Raw genomic sequence first — 26,417 nt, 5'->3', positions numbered from 1 at the left:
GGCGTATTTACGATTTTGTTTCGGGAGGGGCTTTGCTAACTTTAGGGGGGGGGGCTTTGCCTGGAAATGTGAAAATGCTGCAAGATATTTTATGTACTTTACTATACTAAGTAAGATTTCGGGGGGGAAGCTTAAGCCCGGAAGCCACCCTCCTAAATACGCCACTGTGTATATGATATGACAATAAGTGAATAGTAAATTTTATTGTAGAGATATCTTTGGTAAGCATCTAATGATCTTTGCATCTAATGGCATAAAATGCTACTAAAGCAAACGCGAACCCCTTCCTGAGACTATGGTTAGCGTAATGTCTTCGACGTGGGAGAACCTGGTTCGATTCCCGAAAGGGGTTCATATGATTTGAGTCCACATTAAGCTATAGGTCTACGTCTCATATATTCTCACTGCTGAAAGGGATATTAATCACTAATTCAACCAACCACCTAAAGCAAATTGGGAAGAACAAACAAATAATGGCTTGATGTATACAATGATAGTTCTTAAGAGCGTATGCACTTTAGCAGTACTTCAAGAATGCACATTCACACTTACGTATTTCCAATTTTGTTTCGTGGGAGGCTTTGCTAACTTTCGTGGGGGGGGGGATTTGCCTGAAAATGTGAAGATTCTGCAAGATATTTCATATACTTTACTTGTTTACTATAGTAAGTAAGATTTCGGGGGGGGGATTAAGCCTGGAAGCCCTCCCCTACATACGCCATTGCACATTTATAACGCTTAGAAAACTAGTAAACATTTTAAGTAAAATAACGTTTCTTTAATTTACAGTCGCATGATGGAGGTGGGATCTTCTGAACCATGGCCAGAGGCCTTGAGAATTATCACTGGTGAATACAAACTGGATGGAAGTGCTATTCGGGAATATTTTCGACCGCTGGAAGATTGGTTGCGAAACGAGAACTTACGAACGCAAGAATTCGTTGGATGGACGTATGGTAAGGTTCTTCTTGCGTTATGTCTTAACAACAAACATCCATTTGCAAAGGTTATATCTTTGTCATACCTTTCAGCTTCCTAACTACGATATTTTACACCTTACAAAACATCAACAGGAAATAGATAAACCGAGAGACTTTTAAATGGCGTAGACTTTTCTAATTTTTTGTAAGATTACGTAGTTTCCTTGAAAGAATAGTGAAAGTGCTTTAACTTTTATCGATAATAAAAATTTAGAAAGACAATGCACTTGCAATGTGTTAAAGGAAGTTTCTTCGTTTCTTATTCCAGGAAAACTGAACTGCATTTTTTGCTTATGAGCTTTGTTTTTCTTTTTATCTCTCTTTCCATTTTTACTTAAACTCATCATGACGTGATTTAATGGATATGGCACAAGATAATTTCCGGTACAAAAAATGACAATGTGTAAACTTTGTTTCATAAGCAGATACATTAGCTTTAATTTGTGAAATGACTCTTCTAGATTTTAATTTGTGTGAGTTTGCTTGGGTCATCCCCTAGCTTGTAGGTCTCAAAATTTTTGGAGTATCTACTTTCGAATTTTTGAAGACTTAACTCTGCAACACAATGAAAGTGAGAAAAAGTGTTATTGTTGTTTTTTGTAAGTATTCAATACACAGCCACACAATCAAAAATAAATAAATAAATAAATAAATAAATAAATAAATAAATAAATAAATAAATAAATAAATAAATAAATAAATAAATAAATAAATAAAAATAAATAAATAAATAAATAAAAATAAATAAATAAATAAATAAATAAAAATAAATAAATAAATAAATAAATAAAAAATAAATAAATAAATAAATAAATAAAAGTTCTGTGCAGCAGACCTCAGGGCATGGATTCCATGTATTTTGTTACGCCGAATTCAAATTTCGAAATCCCAGGACGATTAACTGTGTATTTTTTTTAGGAGCGAAAAACTTATGGAGCGATTATGGATAGAGAAGATACACGTAACAGCCATACAAAAAAAAAAAAAAAAAAAGATCTGTGCAATGGACCCCTGGGTGTGGATTCGAAGTATTTTGTTACACAGAATCCAAATTTTGGTTTCTGTGTAACAAAATTCATCGAATCCATATCCTTGGACAGAACTTTTATTTGTGTGTTTTGTTTATTTGTGTATTTGACAGAGGTTTGACACCTTGAACCAGAAGATGAGAAGGATATATCTGTCAATATTGAGACCTAAATAGGCTCGGTTTACTGATCATATGAATCACATACCTCTTTCCCCTCCCCTTTCATAAATATTTATTTTTGAGTGTGAGTTCACACACAAGTATGTCCTCTAGGCTAAATGAGACGCGAGAATGAATAGTGGAACGGTAATACATAACACGCGTGCCCTGAATGGGGCTCGAAACCGCGATAAACACATCTTGAGATCGCTAGCCTAAATCGTGTCGTGAGTACGAACCTAGCTCAGGGTACAAGTGTTTAGTATCGTCCTTTATCATCGTCTCATTTAACGTAATGGGCAGAAGATGTTTAATGGGACATAAAAATGCACTAAATTAATTAATGCAGTTATAACTTATAGAGGGATATGGCCGGCCACATGTCATACGTTCAACCATGCAATATATAATCAGTGTATCGATTCAGAAAATCTTTATTTTTGGATTTCTAGATCAGTTTACTCACTTTTAATTCATGAAACCCCATAATTACCCCCCACAATATTGTATCGACTGTACCCTTTTTGAGAATCGAACACGAGATCCAAAAGCATACCCGCCAACATTTCAGCGCATTACGTAATTTTTAGGTTAGGAACATGAAGGTGAGTTTCCTCATTGTTATGTGGATAGCGTAGGAGACCCGGTTCGATTCCTGGTGGAAGTTCATGTAGTTCGGATCCCACGTTAAGCTGTAGGTCTACGTCTCATATAACCTCGCTCCTGAACGGAACGCTCAACTCAAATTTAATCCAATCCAAGGAAGGCGATGGTTAACTGCACAAGGTAAACCTGAAAGATGTGCACAAACTACGAGAGGTGATTCATGACATCAAAAGAAGACAAAAAGTAATTTTGCATATTGTCGAATTCCGTGTCGTGTACGAGTGATAGGGGTACCAACTTGGAAAATTTCGCAATAATTTATAATCACAGCATGAGTTCGGATTAAGAGTAGTGAAGGGGAATACTGTACTAGTAAAGAAGCTAGTCTATTTCTTAAAGAGAGTTGAGTTGATTTTGAGTTTAACGTCCCGTTCAGCAGCGAGGCTATATGAGACGTGGACCTACTGATTAACGTGGAATCCGAACCACATGAGTATTTCTTAAAGAGAGAGAGAGAGAGAGAGAGAGAGAGAGAGAGAGAGAGAGAGAGATACTACGCATCGCTGTTGAGCTCTACATCGTAACGAGTCTCAATGAGTAAAAAAATACAAAAATACGAGTTCTCACGTTTCTTGTACATTTTTCTCATATATTCCAAACATATTTGATTTATATTGAACTCAATAGTATTATGCAGATTTCTTCCAATTATTTGTACCAGTGGTAAAAGTGGATCTGAAGAGGTAGGGGGACGCATGACGTCACGCCGTCCCCGTGCCGTCACCCATTGTATTTTTTAGGAAGTGGGGGGACGCCATAGATATATTTTTTAAGTGGGCGGACGACGTTTCCTCTCACTTTTACCCCTGATTGGTAGAAATTAAACATTAAGGTAAGAATATTTTTGGAAAGAAAACCATTGTAATTTATATCGCGTGTACTTCTTCATTGAGAAATATCAAAATATTTGTTAAAGAGCATTCCAACCTCTAAAGAGTATTCTAAAAACTTATCTTTGATCAGTGAACAGATTAGTTGGCCTGAATTGCTAAGCACGCTTCGCCACTGATGATATTCTTAGTTTATAATATACTGAGTGCATCATTCATTTTAATTTTTTTTTTCAATAATAATCAAATTTATGTTATGCAGCGTACTTTTTGATTGTTGTGTAAAGACAGTGTATGCTGATAATTTGAACGTCTCCTATTTTCAGACGGAGATTACTGCAAACATACAATCGAAACAGCAGGGCTCCAAGTTCGAGGTGGTTTCTACAATCACGCATCAGTTGAGTCAGCGGCTTCAACAATACTTCTGTTAACAATGCTTTTCTTCAGTATGAGATGGTTATGTTAAAAACGAGATAAATCACAAGCAGTGGCGGTGAAACTGGTTTGCGGTCTCCTGCAGAACTAATAACAAGTCCTATGCGAATCGAGTTTCAGAATTTGAGAGGTCTCTTCCTGAATCACGTGATTTGCGGGGCCATTATCGACGTCACTGATCAGAACTAAAGTTAAAATATAGTTAATTAATGTATTAAGATCTCTCTACGTGTGTGAATTTAACGAAATTTTTTTTATATATATGAAGAGAAGATTATGTAAATATCGCTGTAAAGTTTAAGACCTAATCAACAATTACTTTGTAGATGTAATGCCATTAATTTTTCCACTTGTATCACAACCTTTACTAAGAGGGATTACTCTAAGGGAATGGTTCCAACCTGCAGGCTGTGGAAAGCCAGAAACGGTGGTAAAGGCTTTTGAAAGATTACGTTATGTATAGTCTATGTTAAAGAAGATTATTGAGAAGTAATTATTCAACGCATCTCCTCTAAATTTCAACCCAGAATTACACTCAATAAAGACAAGTATGGAACTAAACCAAACAAAAAGACGTGTAGTTTGCAATGTTTATAAAGACAACACGGCTTTAAAAAAACATATTTGGAACATATGCTCTAAGTTAAAATATTGACGTAGTGCTTCAATAAGTTGAAATAAGTATTCATATTAGCTTTCTTTGTACTCGTCATGAACAAAAATACTTTTGGTACCAGTGTATAGTACTCGTAGTTGCTTGTGTGTCTTTCTGGCTAACAAATATCGCAGCTAATAGAGTCTCAAGGAAGTGTTCTTTTCCATGTAAATTAAACCTTGTTTTCTTACACTAGACCTATTATTTTACACGTAAATGATGTTATCTTTATTCGGAAATTTAAAATTACATTAGTTCTTGCTTTCTTTTCCTTTTTTAACATTAGCAGTCCTAAAAGTTTTAGCTGAAGAAAAACGTGTAACCTTCTGAAGTTCGTCCAAATTATTTTCGAATTGAACTCAGTCTTCCCAGATTTTCTGACACAAATTTCACACATAAGTAACAAAATTTTCTTTTATTTTCTGTTTTCTTCCTTTTTCTTTTTTTTTTAATTTCAAAGAAGTTCAATTTTCTCCTTAGTTTGTAGATGGTGGTTTTTCTGCACTTACAATATAACACTACTTTAGTTAAATGTTTCTTGATTGGAGCAAAGATTTTACCTTAGGCAATAGAGTGGATTTCCACCTGATCTATAATCTTCATCAATACTACCATTCTTCTCTAGGATAGTGTCAGGAGAACGGACACTAGGCACTGAGTCATATATCAGGACCCTAAAGAGGAAAGACAGCAAAGGTAATTGAAATGAATTATGGGCCACAGTTTATCCTCAATCAGAAGGAAGAAGGAAAACATGGTCTCAAAATTCTATCTGTAACTCATTACTATGCATTTGATCATTTCTCTGTAAAAAAAAATCTTTTTTTTTCCTTTTGCTACTAAATTTCCTTAGATTAAGAAAATTTCCCTCAATTTATGAATACTGAATTCCCTTTTTAAACAAACACCCTATTGTGGTGATTTCATATCGGAATGTTGTATATTTTATATACTCTCCTAAGTTAGTACTGGATGTAAATAAAATGTAGATGTTTTAGAATTTGATGGATTAAATAGTGTGCTGTTAGAAATGTTCAAATAAATAAGCAAAAGAGTCGTAGCTTACAATATTTTTTTCTTTCGAATTTCGTACGGTTTAGTGTTAAATGTTAAAATCATTTACAGAAAAGAAGAGGCAGCAGGGATTTGTGAGGGAAGTCACTTGGGGGAAACTGTTATAATTTCGTTGGTACAATCTAAGGGAAGAAAACTTTCCCAAGCCCTGATGCATTATATATGAGAATTAGTGTAGCCTATTATATAAGAGAGTAAGGTAATCTTTCAATTCTTAGCGATGTGATGTGAGCTCTTTCACGAGCTACCATTCAATATTGCAAGTGAGAAAATACTATATATGTATTAAAAAAAATAATAATATCATTCGAAAGATGCTTATTATTATCTTTCATTGATGCTGGTTTAAACCCAGCATAAAGAAGTCTTTCCTAATTGATGGTCTGCGGATCCCTAGGGGTTCTTGGCATTCTTTACATCTCATAGTTTATAAAAGGTGTAAATAAAACCACGGACTTCCTGTATAGATGTTCTACATGTTGTGTGCTTAAAGGTTTGTAATTTAAGTGATAGTATTGTTACCTACCTCTCAATTATTACTATGAAGAAAGTATCAAAATGTAAAGGTGTGAGGTCCGTAGTTGTCTTAAAGATTGAAAGAAAACTCTGAAGTAACTGGAAGTCTGGAGGGGCCATGAAAAGTTTAGGGGGGTCAGGTCCCTCCACTAGACCCTCTCTGGTTGCTGGCTTGTTACTTCCACGTTTAGGAAATGAACGTTTGTTTTTCATTCCAAATATTCGCACATAGAAATGAGGGTACTGAGCATAATATGAACGTCCGCTGATGTATCGAAATAGATTTTTAAGAAAAGTTGCATATTTGGGTTGTGTCACTTTTATCTATGTATGTAAGTACAGAACTTTTACAAATAAGCACTAATATATTTTTAAAAAAGACTGTACATACATTGAATGAACGTAGACCTACTAATTGAATGTATAAATTCAATTAGTTACTTGTTAAAGATGAATTAATTCAAGTTGAAAACATAATAATAACAATGTAATAAAATAGATCTGCTTTATATACTGTATCTTGCACATACAAGAAGTACAGAACGCTTCTTGGAATTTTGTAAAATAATTTTCAATTGTATAATATGACAAATGCATATTTTAGCTCGATCTTCACTTAGGTGTGCATTAAAGATAGTATTCTTGAAATAAAAACTACCCAAATAACGTAATAAATTGTGTGGAATGCAATGAAATTTGTTAAAATATAGTAATTAAAATATCATTATTTAGGTTTAGTATAAGATATAAATTAATTTGCTACATATGATTATTGTATTAAATGCCTTTGTATGCCTATATATAATATTTATAATAAATATTGCTGTAAATAGATTTGTGCGTTTTTACTAAATATGAGAAACTGTATTTTCTGTTTTCCTAGCTTCAATTAAAATATAATATTATCTCGAAATTTATTCTTAGTCCATGTTTTTAATGGGACGCATTTTTTCTTATTGTAATGAAAGGTGATGTTACACTGTATGATATGGTTGCAGTTTGTTGTTCAGGCGAGATTCTTTTTTGTCTTTATATTTTGTTTGCGTTTTACAGATTGTTTCTTTTAATTTTGTTTGTTATTATCGTTCATACATATTTAGTTAAATCTTGAATTAACTAATTTAGAAAAAGAACTATAAAAAACGTACAGAACTACAAATTCAACCACACACTGCAAACACTTTTTTCCATACATACACAGTTTTCAACCTCGCCAGCCGAGTTCAATCAACTTCAATGAAAGATAATCAATAATAAAATAGAAACAATAAACAAACATAGCGTAATATCAATAAATTGATAATAATAATATACATACGAAGTTAATGTAAAATTATACGGAAATTCAACAACGTACGTTAAAAAATGTACGTTCAAATATTCCGTTTACGACACAACAGCAGAAGCTGAAAATTTTCATACTGGGGTTTCATACACTGTAACCCAGCATTTGGCTCAAGGTCATGTTTCAACTCAGGTCGTGATAACTATAGTAAAACACAAGGACTTCATTCGACATCCCTTGGACATTTCGTTAAGAGTCTCTATTGTGTCTGCAAATGTCCTTAGTTCCCAGACCCGAAACCAGCCACATAACTTAGGGGGGATGAATGTGTTAAGGGGGGCAAGTCATTAAGCCTACCTTAATGGGGGGCAAGCCTACCATGAAAATTTTGGGGGGGCCAGTAAAAATTTGGGGGGTCCGGCTTCCCTAGATCCCCTCTTGGATATGGGCCTGGAAAGGCGAGTAACAACTTTTCAGTCATGTTTAAAGAGTTTTGGCGATGAAACGGGGAATTCTGGTAGTGCTTTTCCTTTCTCTTTCTCTCTCTCTCTCTAATATTATTGAGCGATTGTCGCGAGATTGGTGAACAAAACAAACAGAAGGTGATGCGACCCATTGGATCCTCTGCGTGCGTAGGCCTCTGTTGCAGTTCTGATATATCATTTAGGAACACTGATCTTTTCATAACTATTGAGATTTGTTTTATTAATGATTATTTATTTATGTATTATGTTTAGTATACATAATTGATAGAAGTCAAAGTGCATCGCAATTGTAAATATAGATTAGGCTTATAAAGGATTTAAAGAAAAGGTCGTTACAAACTTTGGGAGGTGATTTCTGAGATCAAAAAAGAGAAAAAGTCGAATTCAGTTTCGGTTTCGAGATACAAGGTTGTCAACTTGGAATCCAAAATCGACTTTCGATAATTGGAACTAAACACAAACATGTGGACAAACTTAGGGAGGTGATTTCTGAGATCAAAACAACAGCAAAAGTCCTCTTGCAGTTTCTCGAAATCAGCTTGGTTTACGAGATACAGAGTGTACAACTTGGGCTCTCCAGGGCTACTCCAAAAAGCAATTCCGTTCAACAGGAATACACGGAATACTTCACTACAAATGAGAAGCAAAACATTACCAGAAGGTAATGTGTAGCAATACGCTGGGGATTAGGATAAAACAAGTGATGCTATCAGGTTGTCAATACCTCCATCCAGGTATATCGAGTTTGGTTTGCATATTGCACTGTCATATTATAGGCTTCTAAGTATTCGCTAATATAACATATGCAACATATGAAACAGAGAACACAGTGTTGATACCTGGAAACATACGAACAAAAACATTATGAAGGGACATTCGTAAAGGAATGTCTAGAGAAAGATAATATCCAGGGACGGAAACTGTGTGAAACAAGATAAAAACCGTAAGTATGGGTTCAGAAACTGCAAGAGGACTTTTTTCTTGCTTTGATCTCAGGATTCACCTCCCAAAGTGTGACCACATGTTTGTGTTCAGTTCTTATTGTTAGGAGTCGGTTTTCGATTCCAAGTTAGCAACCCTTTATCTCAAAACCGAAGCTGAATTCAAGAAACTGCAAAAGAACTTTTCTCTTGTTTTGATGTGAGGAGTCACCTCCCGAAATTTGTAACGAACTTTTCTTTACACCTTGTATGGACGCCTCCAAAAGTGCATTACCACCTGCAATTCTTTTCCTGCAATAGTAGGCAACCCAAAAACTGAGTCGTTTGGTTGGTTGAGAATTAGGAAGGTGTTGGATCAATCCTCAATTTTGCTACAAATATATCAGTGTGGCAAACTGCAAGAGAACAAAATAAAGTGTTAAGAATGACGGTTTTATTATTGTGAGAGAAATGGATGACATAAAAAGTTACAAAATGATCTTACTTTGCCAACGAGTTACAGGCCAATAAATCTACTATCACATATAAGTAAACTATTGGAGCGTGTGCTGCTCACCAGGCTGAAACATTATACTGAAGCTTATTCTCTAATACCCACACATCAATTTGGTTTTCGCCAACAACACAGCACGACAGCACAATTAGTGAGAGTAGTAGACTACATAACCACAGCTTTCCATCGACGGTAATATATACTGGGAGTGTACCTCGATATATCAAAGGCTTTTGATCGGGTATGGTTGTCATTGTATGACGGACTATTGTACAAAGTACTACAACAAGGTATCCCTGATACATACGTATATCAAGATGCTAAATTCCTACCTCCAAAACCGTCATTTTAGAGTTTCCTATGGACAATGTCTTTGTTCTGCCAGACCAATTAGAGCTGGGGTACCACAAGGAACAGTACTTTCCCCGTTACTCTACACACTATACTCAGCAGATGCAGCTATACATCATCGCTGCTTCCCCGCAACCTATGCAGACGATACTGCGTTTTTCATTTTCAGCCATAAATTAAATTTCTGCTACCGATACATGCAATAACAACTCAACGCATTTCAAAACTGGACAAGGAACTGGAGATTGCAAGTAAATGCGGAAAAGAGTGTGGCTGTTGTGTGCACCAAACGAACACATCAAGATCATCCTACATTATACTTTGAAAGGAGACTCATACCTGAATCCCCGCATGCCAAATATTTAGGAATCCGTTTGGACCAAGGTCTCACCTTTGCTACCCATATCTCAGAAATTAAACAACGAGCATTCCGCAGATTATCCGCCTTGTACGCAATGTTACGCTGTACATCTCTCAACCATAGGACAAGAGTATATATCCTTAAAGCTATAATACTATCCACCTTAACCTATGCTTCTCCGGCCTGGCAGCACGTAGCTCCAAGTCATATCAAAACCTCAGAAAGCGTATAAACCAACGCAGGTCGCATAGTCACTGGTCATGATAGATATACCAAAAACAGCCAAACATTATAAGATCTAGAATTACACAGCATACGTGAGGTCCTCACACATCTATGTGTCAACTTCTGGAGAAAAATACCCAGATATATCAATGCAGCACTCGCTACTATAGACACAGCCCACTTGCATTGCAATGTTCATCGCACACCCCCTTCGTGATCAAACTAATGAAATGATTGATATTACCTGACCAGCGACAGTTGCTGGCTCAGTCATCAGTGGTACAGAACAAATGATGTAATCAAAACAACCCATCAATCATCCCAACCCACATATTCTTCAAACAAAACCTCATCCAGTCAAGGGCCACGGCCCGATACTCGAATCAAAACCTGAAAAATAACCATGGCCGCGACCGTGAGTAAAATATTTACAAGAATATTTGGAGCGGTAATTCAGAATACAAGAATATTTGTCTTAACGCTAGCGATAAATAAACAATAGGATTGTCCTTCGGCGTTGTGAGAAGTTAGTGTTTTTACAAAAGCAGTTTGTTATGCATATTTTTGTTTTTATTTTCCCTCAGGCATATACAAGATAAGTTTTAAGTGTGAGTTACAAGAACACTGTAATTTAGTGTACGAGTAGGTTCTTCAGAAACATTAAATGTAAGTAGTCTTACGTACGGTATTGTAATTAAGTATGTACTGTATAACCACTGTATCAATAAAAAAAAGCATAGTGTACGGTATATTTAAGCCTAAATATCATTTTGTTGGTCATTTTCGAAAATCCGAACAATTTGGAAATTCAAACTACCTGTGATCCCAATTAGTTCGGATTATCGACTTCCTACTATATATATATATATATATATATATATATATATATATATATATATATATATATATATATAAACCAGAGAGAGACAAAACTCCCTCGTGGCTGCAATGCTTACTATACGTGTCTTTGGTACGGGAGACCCAGGTTAGATTCCCGATGAAATTTGAGTCCATGAAATCCGGATTCCACATTAACCTTTAGGTTCACATCCCATATATTCTCGGGCTTTTAGGGTGGTAAACTCAAAAGAAACAAACTCAAAAATAAATAAATAAATAAATAAAAACAGAGTGAGAAAACATTATAACAGTAGTATGTTCCTAATGCTTCTATGTTTATCAGCCTTTCGTGAAATGATGCAAGAACTTTACCGCTCTCGGGATCTCAATAAATACAAAGAAGTAACTTTTGTGCATGAAATTAAAACGTGAATAGGGAATAGTGTATAGTATAAATGTGGACACCAATGCAGAATGTAATCATTTCACAATAAATAAAAACTCAAAAAAAATAATACATGGAAAAAAGTATTTAGGAAAATGATATTACAGTTTTACAGAGAAATAGCGTGTTTTATAAAAAAAAACACCACTGTAACCTTCGTGTTTCTAAAAAATTAAGCTACAAAGTAGAAACACTTCATAAACTTCATAGTAAATGCGCAAGAACTTTCTTTCTCCCGTAATCACTTTACAACACACAGAACTCAATTCAATTTACATCTTGCCCCATTCAGGTTGCGTTTCTTAACCTTCTTATTAACTAAATTGGCGACTTCAAATTTAAAAAGAAACGCAAAAACACAATATAAAGGAAAGTACACATACAAAAAAAGAAAACATCTGTATACAAATATGGATAAACATTCATTCATCATTACACTACACATTGGTCTACTTCTTGAAAGAGAATTGCATACGTCTTGACTCATTCCCAAAAGCATTCCACACTTCTGATATGAATTGTGTTTTATATTTATTTATAAGTTCACGATGGAGATTCATCATACACAATCCTGCTAATCTTTCATCAGAGATAGTTGATTTTAACCATGCTTTGACATGTCTCAGAAAGCTGAATCTTCTATCAACAGTAGCTGTTATAACGGGGAAGCTAACCATTACTTGTTTTCTTTGCTATATTCACATTTACTACTTGTTCTCAAAAAATAAAAATTGTTTGGCGTGCACGGGAATTGATTCGTGGACCACAAGATCTTCAGACTAGCTTACTATCGAATACTCTAAGATCGACGATGGCCGGACCAGAAAAACTGATTTATTTTTTCAAGAGACATATGGAGATTACTTTGACTTCGTTAGTTGGATCCGTGTCTAAAGTTACACAACTGACTCGGTCTTCAAATTTTATCGTAATTTGGCCTATAACTTATTATTAGCTTCCTTCTCATTTCCTAGTGGTTTGCGTCTACGCAACTCAAAAGTTGCATTTAATCTGTGGTAATTGGTATAGTGGTAGAGCCTGTCTATCTCATCTCTATCCTCGGAAAGTATGCGAACTATACTTCGGCCCCACCCCCACTGCCCTCTAACGGAGGAAACCCTCCCTTTGCATAGGGAAAAAAGTGAATGACCTCAGCCGTGTGTTGCCAATTTGTCATTCAATCGTTTGGTCTTGACGAGTGAAGATCGTAGGCTACTTAGAATGGCTAACAAAATAGAGGATAGCGAATTCCGTGAAATAATTCATTTTGGCAACGCTTCCGCATCTAACAATTGAAAGATCTCGGCCGCAACAACTTCTCCCTCCTCTTTTGAGGGAGGGTACGGGAAAAAACACATCGACTGCAGCGCCAGAAGGGGCACAAATCAAATTGAAAGGCTCTAATGGCTATCCGGAATATTTGCGTTGTGTTGCGATACAGAAATTTTACGGATACCAATTTGGAATGCGCCTGTATATTACAATCAAATTGTTCAGAAAATTCGGATTGATATATCATTGCGGAAGCGCGGATCCAATGTGGGGCTAAAGGACCTATAGATCCTCCTTGACGCTCTGGTATACACTGGATAAAATGGGTTTCAATCCTGCTTTACACTGGACGAAGCGGCAAATCATGCTTTAGCCCCTCCCTTGATCATATTCCGGATCCGCCATTGTGTGCCAATTTTTCTTTGTTGAAAACATTAAGTGAATAGTTATTTCTAGAGGCACATTCCGATCTAATCTCCACAAACATTGCGTACAGAAATAAACGCAAAAAATTCAAAACGTCATTCTAATTATTATGCTGATCATCGCAAATTAATACGCAAATTTTACGTTGCGTCGACGCTAGCGGCTAGAGAAGTAAATAAGAATATCGTTCCTAATATTGTACTAACAATATGCATGTCAAACAATATATAGGCTATATTTATTGTCGGTAAATTTATTGAATTAAAAAATCTCTTAATTAATACAGCTGTCCCATCATATTTCTGTGTGTATGTTGGTGGAGGGATAAGGCATTATTGTCTCACTTATTTAATTTATTTATTTAACAATCACCAGATACAGTTCAGAGGCCATTTTATACTGCATATCTAACAACAACAATAACAATAGAAAGGATTTGGGAAGGTATTGGCCAGGGCCTGTTTAGTAGGTACACCTTGTCTCAAAAAGGTTGAGCGCATTCTTTATTGGTGTTTTGAGGCAAAAATTTTCTAAGTCCAGCTTCGGGTATCTTCGGAAAAAAGTAAACCAGGTTCGAACCTCCAAGCCAGCCTTTGCAATCGGGAAAAAGTTTGCAGATGTGTTTCTCTTCTTTTAAATATAATAAGACTTGTTACCAAGTGTAGAAAAAAAAGCAACATTGATTGAAATACTTAATGATACAATATTTCAAAACCTTGTATTAATGTCAGCACATTCTTGTTTGTCATTTAGCTCTCCATACGTAATGGAACATTTAGATACGTTAAAGAATCTTTCCATATGTAAAAGAATGCTTAAAGTTAAGACATAGAACATAAACATAGACTGAGTACTAAAATAAAAGTCAAAGTAGAACAAAAACAGCGTTTGTACTGGATATGAATGTCATAATTTTCTTGAGAACCGTTATACACCGCTAGAAGCATGTTAGCAGAAGTCCTTGTGTTAGCTCACTGGTAAGCTGTCGGAATTCAAATCATAAGGTTGTGAGTTCGATTCTCATCTCGTCAACGGTTTTTTTAAAATTGTATTTTCCGCAATGCATGAAAAATTATATAAAATAATTACATTAAAACATCTCAGTTGTATATATATCACATAATCATTGCAGAACATAGTAATTATTATGTTTAAAATATAACATCTGAGATAGGTAGGTGTTCACAGTAGGTCGGTATTATATATGAGAATGTTAAATACAAGTTAGGAAAATCGTTCAATAGCATTAAATAAATTATGTAGTGTATTTATTTGCAGCTATTTGTCATACAGATGTAACTTCTCAATATTCTCATTACAGCATGTTTTTACATTCGTGAAATACAGTATATTCCTACGGATATAGAAAGTATATAAACAGAGTATCCAAACTCGGATACTGCTTGAAGACACATAATTTTTCCCGATCCCCTTAACGTCACGGGAAGAAACACAAACTCTCTTTAGAACGGAATGTCGTTACTTAGAGTCTCATTCGAATACGTTGAATATGCTTTTGTATATTCATCTCTCTCTCTCTCTCTCGCTTTCTTAATGTGTGTGTATGTGTGTTGCGGAATATCCCAAGTTGAATACACCATTTGCAAAGTATATGAGCATCATTGTCATCGAATACCAGAAATTGAAAATCGTGTTTGGGTTGCGTGTTCATGTTAGCTCACTGGTAGAGTACGGGCTTGGTAATGAAGAGGTCTTGAGTTCAAAGTTTGCAGCGATTTATCGTTTTTTTTGTTAGTAGAATTTCACTGAAATCGGATACAAGGAGTGGTTTACTTCTAGAAATATTTTCAGAAGCGTTTAGGTAGCCCTGAAAAGGGCTGTTTTCGGGAGTTAAGGCGGGGACATTAATATTGTGTCCAAGACCCTTCTGAATTTATTACACGCTCCATTCTTCTGGGCATGGAATCTATTAAATGGGTGACAAATCTATCTCCTTCCCCTACCTCCAACCATGCTCCGGAAACAAGATGCCAAAGGTCATCCTGAGTTCTTGGTGGATCTGCCTCAGACCAACTGTCCCTTAGAGTACGCTTCACTTCTGCCCACATATTTTCTATGGGATTGAGGTCTGCTCCACGAGGAGGCCAGTCAATTAAATCAATCTCAGGCTGCCCTGCGAACCATTCCTGAACCACACGGGAAGTATGCATTGGCGATTGGTCTTGCTGGAACTGAATCACACCATCAGGCTGAAATACTCGTACAGATGGCACCATGATATTACTCATAATGTCTAAGTACTGAGCACTGTCCAGATGTCCTTCAATTCTGTGAAGCTGTCCTGCTCCGCGACTGGAAATCCATCCCCAACATGAAATAGATACATGGCCACTGCGATTGCAAGCAGCCACACATCCAGGGTCATATCGGGTGCCTCTCGGACGATACACAAAACGGCGTCCCTCATTTGATGTTGTGAATATGGATTCATCTGAGAAAACTACGTTTTCCCAATTGCGACCCACATTCGTCTGTGCAAACGCGAGACGGTAAATTTTGTGGTCGTCTGAGAGTTTTTCCTTCACGGCAGCAACACAGCCACGTACCTAACATGACGAAGCCTTCGCAGAGCTGTATGCTTACTACCAGGAAAGAGAGAAGCTTCCCTTAGCTGTCTAGACGTCCTTAGTGGGTCTAACCGGGCTTCGTTTACTAATCTCGCATCTTCGGCTTCGGTTGACACATGCGGACGACCAGGAGATCGTAAATTACCAGTCTGACCTGTAGCACCATATTTCCGAATCCATCGCCTTCCTATAGAGGCCGGGACACCTACTCGCCTGCTAGCTGCAGTTGCAGAATAGTCTTCCAACTCCCATAAAGCAATTACTGCTGTACGTCTATCCATAGTTACCAATGTTCTGAGGTGTGAGCAGGAAGCAATAGGTAAAAGCTAGTACCTGACGTGTGATTGGTTACTTGCACGACACGCCTATTGTGGGGAACGACTTGGTCAACGACTCGCAAAAGAAATCTGAAAATGGTGCGCCGTAATAATAATATTAAAAACAGTTTTTATAAAGGAATATTAATACATACGAAAAGCTGTTTAAAGAATAAATTGTTATACTGACTTTATACGTATAAAAACATATACCATATACCAAACAGATTGAGCGATATGATGATAGCTGTTTTGAGACGAACACTTTCGAAGTCCTACATCTTCGGAAAACAGTAAACTAAAGCTGCTGGTTCGAACCTCTAAGCCAACCTTAGCAATCGGGAAAAAGTATAGAGATATGTTTTTCCTTCTGTTAAATATAATAAGACATGTTGAAATGGTATTAAGTGTAGAAAAAAAAGAACATTGATTGAAATACTTAATGATACAATATTTCGAAACTATGTATTCACACTCTTGTTTCGTCATTGTGATTTCCATACGGAAAAGAGCATTTACGTATGAGCTCAGTTATATTTCAGAAGCAGATTCTGAAAAGCGGTAATGTTAGCTCAGTGGTACACCCCGAGCGTTTAAATCGTGAGTTCGATACCCGTTCAGGTGAGATTCTTTTATGATATTCTACTTTCCTCAATGCATGACAATTATGTAAAATAGTTACATTACAATTCATAGTTGTATATATATATATATATATATATATATATATATATATTCATATCATTTCACGACATAATTAATACTGATCTTTAAAATATAACATCTGAGGTATTGACAGAACGTCGGTATGTTATATGTGAATATTAAATACAAATTAAGAAAATCGTGTAATAGCAATAAATAAGTTATGTTATGTATTTATTTGCAGCTATTTTCATACGCAGGTAACTTCTCAATATTCGCATTACAGCATTTAGGTAGAGCATATCGAAAATCGGATCGTGGTTCAAGACAAAAAACTAGCTAGGCCCAAACAGTCACGTAAGAAATTTACGAATCGCAAAAGTAAAGTGAAGAGATTGAGAGCGGTAATATCTTAATCGCTCTCTCTCAACCCTCTCTTATCTGTATTTATACATATAAAAGTGTATGTATATATGTTCCAACATAACTCATGTATGCCTAGAGCAGGGTTTCTCAACCTGGGAGTCGTGGCCCCTAGGGAGTCGCGAAGATAAGCGGAAGAGATAAATATAGTTAGAATCTAATACCGGAAATTATTTTTAAATATTATTTTGAATTTTGTTCTGATAGGCATACTTTTATTTTTATACATAGGCCTACTGTAAAGCACAATAAAAAATAAGTCTACTGAACATTTTCAAAGGGTGCAGAGTTGTTTAAAAATGAATTTAAATGAAAGGGGTATGATATGAAACTAATGAGAATTGTATATAGAAATGCTAGAAAAATACTCAAGGAACAAAACCTGCACATTGAAATACAATTAAAATTGAAACCTAATGAGATACCTAAGCATGGTGTAATTTCACTAGTACAGCAATGCCCGGTTCAATCTTCGTGACGAACATTATCAAGCCATTTTCAACTGATAAGCGATTTCTTGTCTTTGTTTTAATGTTTACCATGAAATAAAACACACACACACCCACTTTCGCACAGGTACGAAATAGCAAATGGAATTATTACTTTTAAAGCAGTAGATACCAGACCAGGATATTCTTTTTTCCTCATCAGGCAGAACTTGTCCAAGCCTTCGTTACAGAAAACCAGTTGCAAAGACTTGTCGCATGATTATTCGATTATTTGGTCAAGAAGTTGTGGGCTTAGATCTGATACGTTAATGACCTCTTTAATGAAGGAGTTTAACATCCATCTTGAACCAACACCTTCGTCGTTGGGAATATAGATATTACAGTTACTGAATCCACTGTCAGTACCGGGCGCCGAAAAAAGGGGGCACAAATTTCGGAGGAAGTGTGTTACTCATGTTAGGAAGGTGCATGTGCACATGTATAAAATAGAAGGAAAAAGTAATAAAATGTGCTCAAAATCAAGGAAATGCAGGGTTTACTTTTGAAAATTGTATTGAGCTTCGTGCCAACCATGGTGGCGCTTCGCAGTTAGTCTGTCGACCTCACTCATATGTACGGAGACATCGTCATATACTCTCGCTCCGGGCGCTGATTTTCCATGCCACGGCTCTGTTCACTATAAACAAGAAATGGATTCTACTATTATAGAAATAGGTATGTTAAAAATCCCATACAAGCTTATTATAAAACACAAATTATAAAAGGGTCGCTGGCAAGAGGATGTGATAAAAGGGGATCGTGATAGGAATTAGATTGAGAACCACTGGCCTAGAGTAATTTTAACCACATTTCTTATAGTCTGAAAAAGAGTGCTGTTGGGTTACCTATGGTGAATGGGAGGGGGATACATATAAAAGAATGATAGAAAATGATCGATATTTGTGTCGAATTCATAGTTTTCGGGGTCGCTTAGAGAAATAGTGTGCCTTTCGATTTCGCTTAACTCCGATTAGCTCTCATTAGTTGGAATGGGCACGAGCGACTTTTCCTTGAAACTCGATTCGACTCGAAACAGACATCTTTGAGGTCTACTCTAGGACTCGGCGCGAAAAATTTCCTCCAACTCGACTCGGATTAGAGTCGAGTCGAACCAAAACGAGCCAAATCCTGTGTGTAATCCTACCGAGACAACACATAGACAATATAATTATTCTATTATCAATTATACTACTATTACTACAAATAATAATAATAATAATAATAATAATAATAATAATAATAATAATAATAATAATAATAATAATAACTCGGTAGTCATGAAGTCTACAAGGCAAAGACATCGTTCATTACTCTAAGCTGTAAGCGTCGGTGGACTACAGATGGTCAACTATTGACCTTTCGCCAAAAATTGGTGGTCCCGCAGTGACGATCAGCTGTGGCACCAGTTCCATTTTGAAAACTTTACTACCATTGGCAGAGACGCGATGAAACGCCAACGAACCACAAAATTACTCTCCCAAAATATGTTAAATTGCCTATATCTGTGATTTGTTTATACTTAGGTGAGTCAAAAAAAACACTAAACAAATACCCCGGGGTGGACGCGAACTATCAATATTACGATTACTAGGCACGTGTTCTTCTGACTTCCCCACGGAAACGATCATAAAAAGCTTGCTTGTTGAAGGATAAATCATTGAGGTCTTAATTTAGCCAATCAGACAAACCCCTACATCTCGAGTTCTAGGAGGTGGTACCGTGAACCGTTTCAGATTTATTGCTTTCTGGTGGGGTACTATCTATGTGCAAAATTTGAGCATAATGGCCGACATACATCTTCGGTGCCTCTTCTCTTTAGTACAATTTTAACCAGAGATGGTGTGGGTCAATGAAAATTTGATCCACGACCCACCATGACCTACTATCACCCAACACCCAAATGACCCATTGACCCACTCTGACCCATCATCCATCGTGATCCACTCTGACCTACCGCCAACTATGAACTACTCTGAATCATTGCGACCAACTCCGACCGACCAAAACCCATCGTCATCAACTCTGACCCATGATCCACGTCCTTCTCTCCATTACTAAAGAGGTTGCACTTGTAATAAAACAAGACTATGAAATTATCACTTATCGGAGTTTGAATTTCTACCGTCAATGGCTCATTGCACCTCTCTATTACAATATTGGTGGATCTGACCTTTAAGATATACAATGGTAAAGTGTTTCTCATCTTCCGAATTAAAATGAATTTAAATTTATCATATATAATTATTTCTTTGTTGCCTTACATACACATTTCAGTAGAAAATAGGATGAAATTTAAAAGTCTCAAATCAAGGAAAAGTAGACGAACGTAAAAAAGAAAGAAAAACTAATTTTCTATATAATTAAGCATGCCGTACTAATTGAAAATGCCCATGTAATTAAGTTCAGAATACCAATTTTATGGCCATTTTCTCTCAACTTTATGGCACAATTGCCTTATGTTCTGAACGCTCCATATATTAAACACCAGCTTCTGCAATTATAAATAGAAAGCAGTGGGTATAAAATTCGAAGAACTGTAGTTTTCATTACTCAATTTCTTTCTCAACTAATATCAAACGTTTTCGATTATTTTTACAAATCAACCCACTACCAATTTCCAATATATAGAAAATGCCCCCCCCCGCTCATAAAAAAATAAAAAATGTCAGGACATATGCTGTTTATTTTTAATAAAGAGTTATATGCTGAATTTTAGCTCTTAGTTCAACGACTTGTGAGATACTCAATTTTTCGCAAAAATTCGGACATCTACTCCCCCCTAAGGATATGTATTATAATTGTTAGTTTTGTTTATTTTTGGTACCTTCAGTGAAGCAAAGTATTACTTTAATTAACTTCTCAAATCTACTAGAGTTTACAAATGAATTATACCATTTTCTTTTCACTGTCAACCTTTAATTGACTTACACCAATACACTCAATTAAACCAGTGTTGGGCAAAATCAATTGAAATCAATTGCAATTGATCAATCAATTGAAAGTAATTGCTTTGAAAATCAATTGCAATTGATTTCAATTGCAATTGATTTCAATTTGTAATTGACAATTAATTTCAATTGCAATTGAATTCAATCATAAAATTTGCAATTAAATTTTCGTCAATTGTTAATTGTTAATTGGTCACCAGGCAATTGAAACCTTTAATTGTTAATTGTCAATTGCAAAGGGTGCAATTGAAACATTCAATTGTTAATTGCAATTGACAATTGAAACTTGTAATTGTTAATTGTAATTGTTAATTGCAATTGAAATCAGCAATTAAAACTGAAGATAAGAAGATGTGTGTATATTGTATTGTCCACTTGTTACTGTTTTACATATTTCAAATAAGGTACTTATAAGAAATGCTGGATACCTACCATCCCTTTCCCCCCCTGGGAAGAAAGCCGTGAAACTAAGTGTTTTTTAAATATATTATGTTTATGGTTCTATCCCCCTCGAAAGAACTCTATATGCCCGTCATGCATACAATAGGAATGAGCACGAGCGAGTTCGAGCGAGTTTTCTTTAAAACTCGACTCGACTCGAAGCAGACATCTTTGAGTTCGACTCGAGATCTCGGCTCGAAAAATTTCCCCCCAACTCGACTCGAATTCGGATCGGGGCCGCGGTGGCTCAGTGGTAGAGCATTCACCTCTGGTGCTTGGGGTCCCGGGTTCGATCCCAGCCCCCGCCAAGTGAACTTTGTGGTGGACAAACACCGTGTGCGTGGGTTTTCTCGGGGTTCTCCCGTTTCCTCCCACTTTCTTCATTCCACCATTTCATTCATTACTCATCACCACCGTCTCCTTTAACCTAACCGGCATAACCGTGGGAGGTAAAACTCAAAGATTTCATTTCATTTCGAATTCGGATCGAGTTTCCAGTCGAGTCGAGCCAATTCGAGCTAAATCCTTTGTGTAGTTCCAAGTACTACTATCTTCAAGTATCCTACATAGACAATATAATTATCAATGATACTACTACTACTTCTATAACTAATTATTATTATAACACCGTGTACCTGTATAAACATGGAATATAGGCGGTTTGTATCGGAATACTAAAAATTAGTTAACTGTCGATCTCGGTAGTCAAGAAATCTTCAGGAGGCAAGGACATCGGTCACAAGATTCTTGGCTTGAGTTCAGGAGGAGCAAGTATTCGGGCTCGAGCCAAAAATTGTTAGAAGTTATGGGACTCCAGCCAAACATGTTTAAAACTGCTCGACCCGGATTTAGGATTGTCAACGACTCAAGCGGCTCGCTCACAGCTCATTCACTTATCGAGCCGAACCGAGAAGTGAGCCGAGCCAACAGCTCATCCAACCGAGCCAGCTCGAGCCGAAGGCTCACACGAGCCGAACCGAACCGAGCTGATTGCTTACCCCAACCGAGCCGGTTCGAGCCATTGGCTCAGTTAAGCTAACTCGAACCCAGCCTATAGACTCGTTTCAACGGAGCTGGTTCGAGCCATTGGCTCCAATCGAGCCGAGTCGATAACTCGCCTTTACCGAGCCGGCTCAAGCCATTGGCTCAATTGAGCCAAGTCGATGGGTAATCCCAACCAAGCCAGCTCAAGCTGTACGCTCAGTTGAACCGAGCCGGGCTGGTTGACATCACTATTCCGGTTGGGCCTCTACTTTGGCTAAAAAATTGGACCGTGCAGTTCCCAGCTTTGATGGTAAGAACTACAAAAAATTATATGAAATCTTTAGTTTTACGTCCCACCGGTGAGGCTAAAAGAGACGGTGATGATGGGAAATGAATGAAATGAAGAAAGTGGGAGGAAACGGGAGAACCCCGAGCACGGTGTTTGTCCACCACAAAGTCCAAACTGCGTGATCTGGGATCGAATCAGGGTCCTCAAGCACCGGAGGTGAACGTTCTACCACTGACCGACCGCGCCCCTGGTAAGAACTACAGTATATATTAATACTTATATTGGTGCTCACGGCGTCATTAACTTGTTCCACCACCAACGAATTTCGAGGTACTTTGTTTTGCATCTTTTGTGCGTGTTTCGTGTCGCTTTGTGCGCCTATTCCCACATTTTGTGCATCACCGGAAGTGGGTCAAAATGGGCCTACAAATATGACGGAACAAATTATTGCTCTTCCGCCACCAATGAATTTCGAGGTCGTTTCCTTCACATCGTTTTGTGCCGTTTTGTGCGTCACCAGAAGTGGGTCAAAATGGGCTTCCAAGATGGGACGAAAATGACCAAGAGTTCCGCCACTATCGAATTTCGAGGTCGTTAATTTCACACCGCGTACCCTTTTGTGCGCCTATTTCGACGTTTTGTGCGTCAATGGAAGACGGTCAAAATGGGCCTCGAAGGTGGGACGAAAATGACCCACTTCTCCGCCACTACCGAAATTCGAGGTCCTTCCTTTTGCATCGACTACTGAATTTTCGTGCTGTTTCGTGCCCCCATTTCCACGTTTTGTGTGTCACCAGAAGTGGGTCAAAATGGGCTTCCAAGATGGGACGAAAATGACCCACTGTTCCGCCACTATCGAATTTCGAGGACGTTAATTTCACACCGCGTACCCTTTTGTGCGCCTATTTCGACGTTTTGTGCGTCACTGAAAGACGGTCAAAATGGGCCTCGAAGGTGGGACGAAAATGACCCACTTCTCCGCCACTACCGAATTTCGAGGCCCTTCCTTTTGCATCGACTACTGAATTTTCGTGCTGTTTCGTGCCCCCATTTCCACGTTTTGTGTGTCACCAGAAGTGGGTCAAAATGGGCCTTCAAAATGTGACCAAAATGACCCATTGTTCCGACACTATCGAATTTCTAGGTCGTTTCTTTTGCATCGTTTAGTGCCTATTTTTTTAAAAAGTTTTCTGTACCTACTTCCTCGTCTTGTGCGTCACCGGAAGTGAGTTAAACAGGCCTTTAAAGTGGGAGTTAAATGGCTCACTGTTCGGCCAGTATCGAATTTCGTGGTAGGTTCTTTCGCATCGTTTAGTGTCTGTTTTGTACCTTTTGTGCGTCACCAGAAGTGTGTCAAAATGGGCTTCCAAAGTGTGACGAAAATAACCCACTTCTCCGTCACTACCGAATTTCGTGGTCGTTCCTTTCGCATCGACTAGTGAATGTTTCGTGTCGTTTCGTGCCCTTATTTCCACGTTTTGCGCGTCACCAGAAGTGTGTCAAAATTGACCTCCAAAGTGTGACGAAAATGACTCCGCCACTACCGAATTTCGAGGTCCTTCCTTTCGCATTGACTAGTGCCTGTTTTGTTACGTTTTGTGCCCCCATTTCCACGTTTTGTTCGTCACTAGAAGTGTGTCAAGATGAGCCTCCAAGGTGTGACGAAAATGACCCACTGTTCCGACACTATCGAATTTCTACATCGTTACTTTCGCATCGTTTAGTGCCTTTTTTTAAGTTTTCTGCGCCTATTTCTCGTCTTGTGCATCACCCGAGGTGAGTTAAACGGGGCTTTAAAGTGGGAGTTAAATGGCTCACTGTTCCGCCACTATCGAATTTCGGGGTTGGTTCTTTCGCATCGTTTAGTGTGTATTTTGTACAGTTCTGTTCGCCTACTTCCACGTTTTGAGCATCACCAGAAATGCGTCAAATTGGTCCATCAATGTGTGAGGAAATAGAGCCATTGTTCCGCCACTATCGAATTTGGAGGTCGTTTCTTTCGCCTCGTATAGTGCCTGCTTTGTACTGTTTTGTGCTCCTATTTCAACTTTAGTGCGACAATGAAAATAGGTCAAAATGGCCTACAAGTATAGCGGAATAACTTAATGCTATTTCGTCACCATCGAATGTCGAGGTCGTTTTCTTCACAGTTTTTTTTTTTTTGCATGATTTGTGTTGCTTTGTGCACCAGTGGGAGAGGGTCAAAATGTACCTTGAAAGTGGAATGGATATGTCTTTTTCTGCCATATTTGTAGATCGTCATTGACCCACTTTCGTTGGCCAACAAAACGTGAAAATATGCGCAGAAACGGTAAAACATGCACTAAACAATGCGAAAAAGCGACCTTGAAATTCGATACTGGTGGGAGAGTGGATCATTTTTCTTCCCACATTGAATGCCCATTTTGACCCACTACCATTGATTCGCAAAACGTGGAAATAGGTTTACAAAACGGTAGAAAACACGCACAAGATGATGTGAAGGAAACGACCTCGACATCGTTCCTGACGGAACAGCATTAACTTGTTCCACCATATTTGTAGGATAACATTGACCCATTTCCGGTGACGCAGAAAACGAGGAAATAGGCGCACAAAACGACACAAAAAATTTCCATGTAATTAACCTAATTTTCCATTTAAGTTTGTAAGCTTAATTATATGGAAAATTTTATACATTTTTCCTTTACGTTGGTCTACTTTACGTTGATTTGGGACTTTTAAATTTTATTTAGTTTTCCACTGAAAAGTATCTATAATTCAACAAGGAAATAATTATTAATTATAATTATTATCTATATAATTGAATTCATTGTAATTTGTTCCATAACAAACACATTACCATTTCGTACTAGCTGTTATGCCCGTTCTTCGCATGGATCAGATAAAATATCAATGTAAACGAACTGAACAACGGGAGAACAATTAAGAAACATTTCTAAAATTGGATATATTTTGTGTGAATATATATCCAACAACGTACATGTGTTTTCATTAGGAAGGCCGATGGGGGCTGAATTTGAACGTATACACTATCGGGGGTGTCACTATACGTCTGAGCAACCCCAATAAATATGGATTCGACACAAATTCTACTACTTTTACATGTCCCGGTGAACCACCCCTCAGACCCCCTTGGTTCGTATTGTGAAAAAATCTCCTCTGGCCCCCACCAACCCCCAACCAATACCGCGAAAACTATAAATGTGACACTAACATCTGCCATTTTCTACTACTTTTTACATATGCCGGTAAAAGTCCCTATAATCCTCTGGTTCCAATTAAAAGAAAAACAATGCCTCTGGCCCACAGCCGATGGGGGCTGTATTTGGAAGTCAACGTCTGTGGAAGTATCACCATTCATCTCAGCGACAGCGAAAACTATGGATTTGACACTAATATCGATCACTTTCCATTATTTTTACATGTCTCGCAATTCCCCACCCCCGGTGACTCCCGGCCCGCATACAATGGTGGCTAAATTTGAAAATCATCGCTAATGAAAGTATCACCATTGATCTCAGCCACCGCGAAAACTACGGATTTGACATCGGTCATTGTGGATTATTTTTACATGTCTCGTGATCCACTTTATAATGCCCCCCTTTCTTAGCTGATGGGGGCTAAATATGAAAGTAAACGCGGCCTTGAGTTTCACCATTGAGCTCAGCTATCCCGAAAACTATGGATTTGACACTAATATCTGTCATTTTGGATTACTTTTACGTTTCGGTATCCCCCCCCCCCCCCGTTGACCCACGGCCCGCAGCCGAACACGGTGAATTTGGAAGTTAATGCGATCGGAGTTTCACCATGGATCTC

General features: G+C 37.5%; 1 protein-coding gene across 1 annotated transcript in view; it reads left to right on the top strand.

Moving 5' to 3' along the window:
* Positions 1–7,182, top strand: part of Ance-3 (angiotensin-converting enzyme Ance-3) — a 171,737-nt gene extending 164,555 nt beyond the window's left edge. Inside the window, exons 12-13 of the mRNA XM_081749285.1 lie at positions 790–956; positions 3,992–7,182. Coding sequence (XP_081605411.1) covers positions 790–956; positions 3,992–4,134 — 310 coding nt within the window. The 3' untranslated portion in view covers positions 4,135–7,182. The remainder of the gene's footprint in view (positions 1–789; positions 957–3,991) is intronic.
* Positions 7,183–26,417: the final 19,235 nt, after the last annotated feature.

This window comes from Thermobia domestica, chromosome 2, assembly GCF_964235325.1.
Source record: "Thermobia domestica chromosome 2, izTheDome1.hap1.1, whole genome shotgun sequence".
In the NCBI taxonomy this organism is placed as follows: Eukaryota; Metazoa; Arthropoda; class Insecta; order Zygentoma; family Lepismatidae; genus Thermobia; species Thermobia domestica.
The sequence above is the reverse complement of the archived record's forward strand: the minus strand, read 5'-3'. Positions and strand labels throughout refer to the sequence as shown.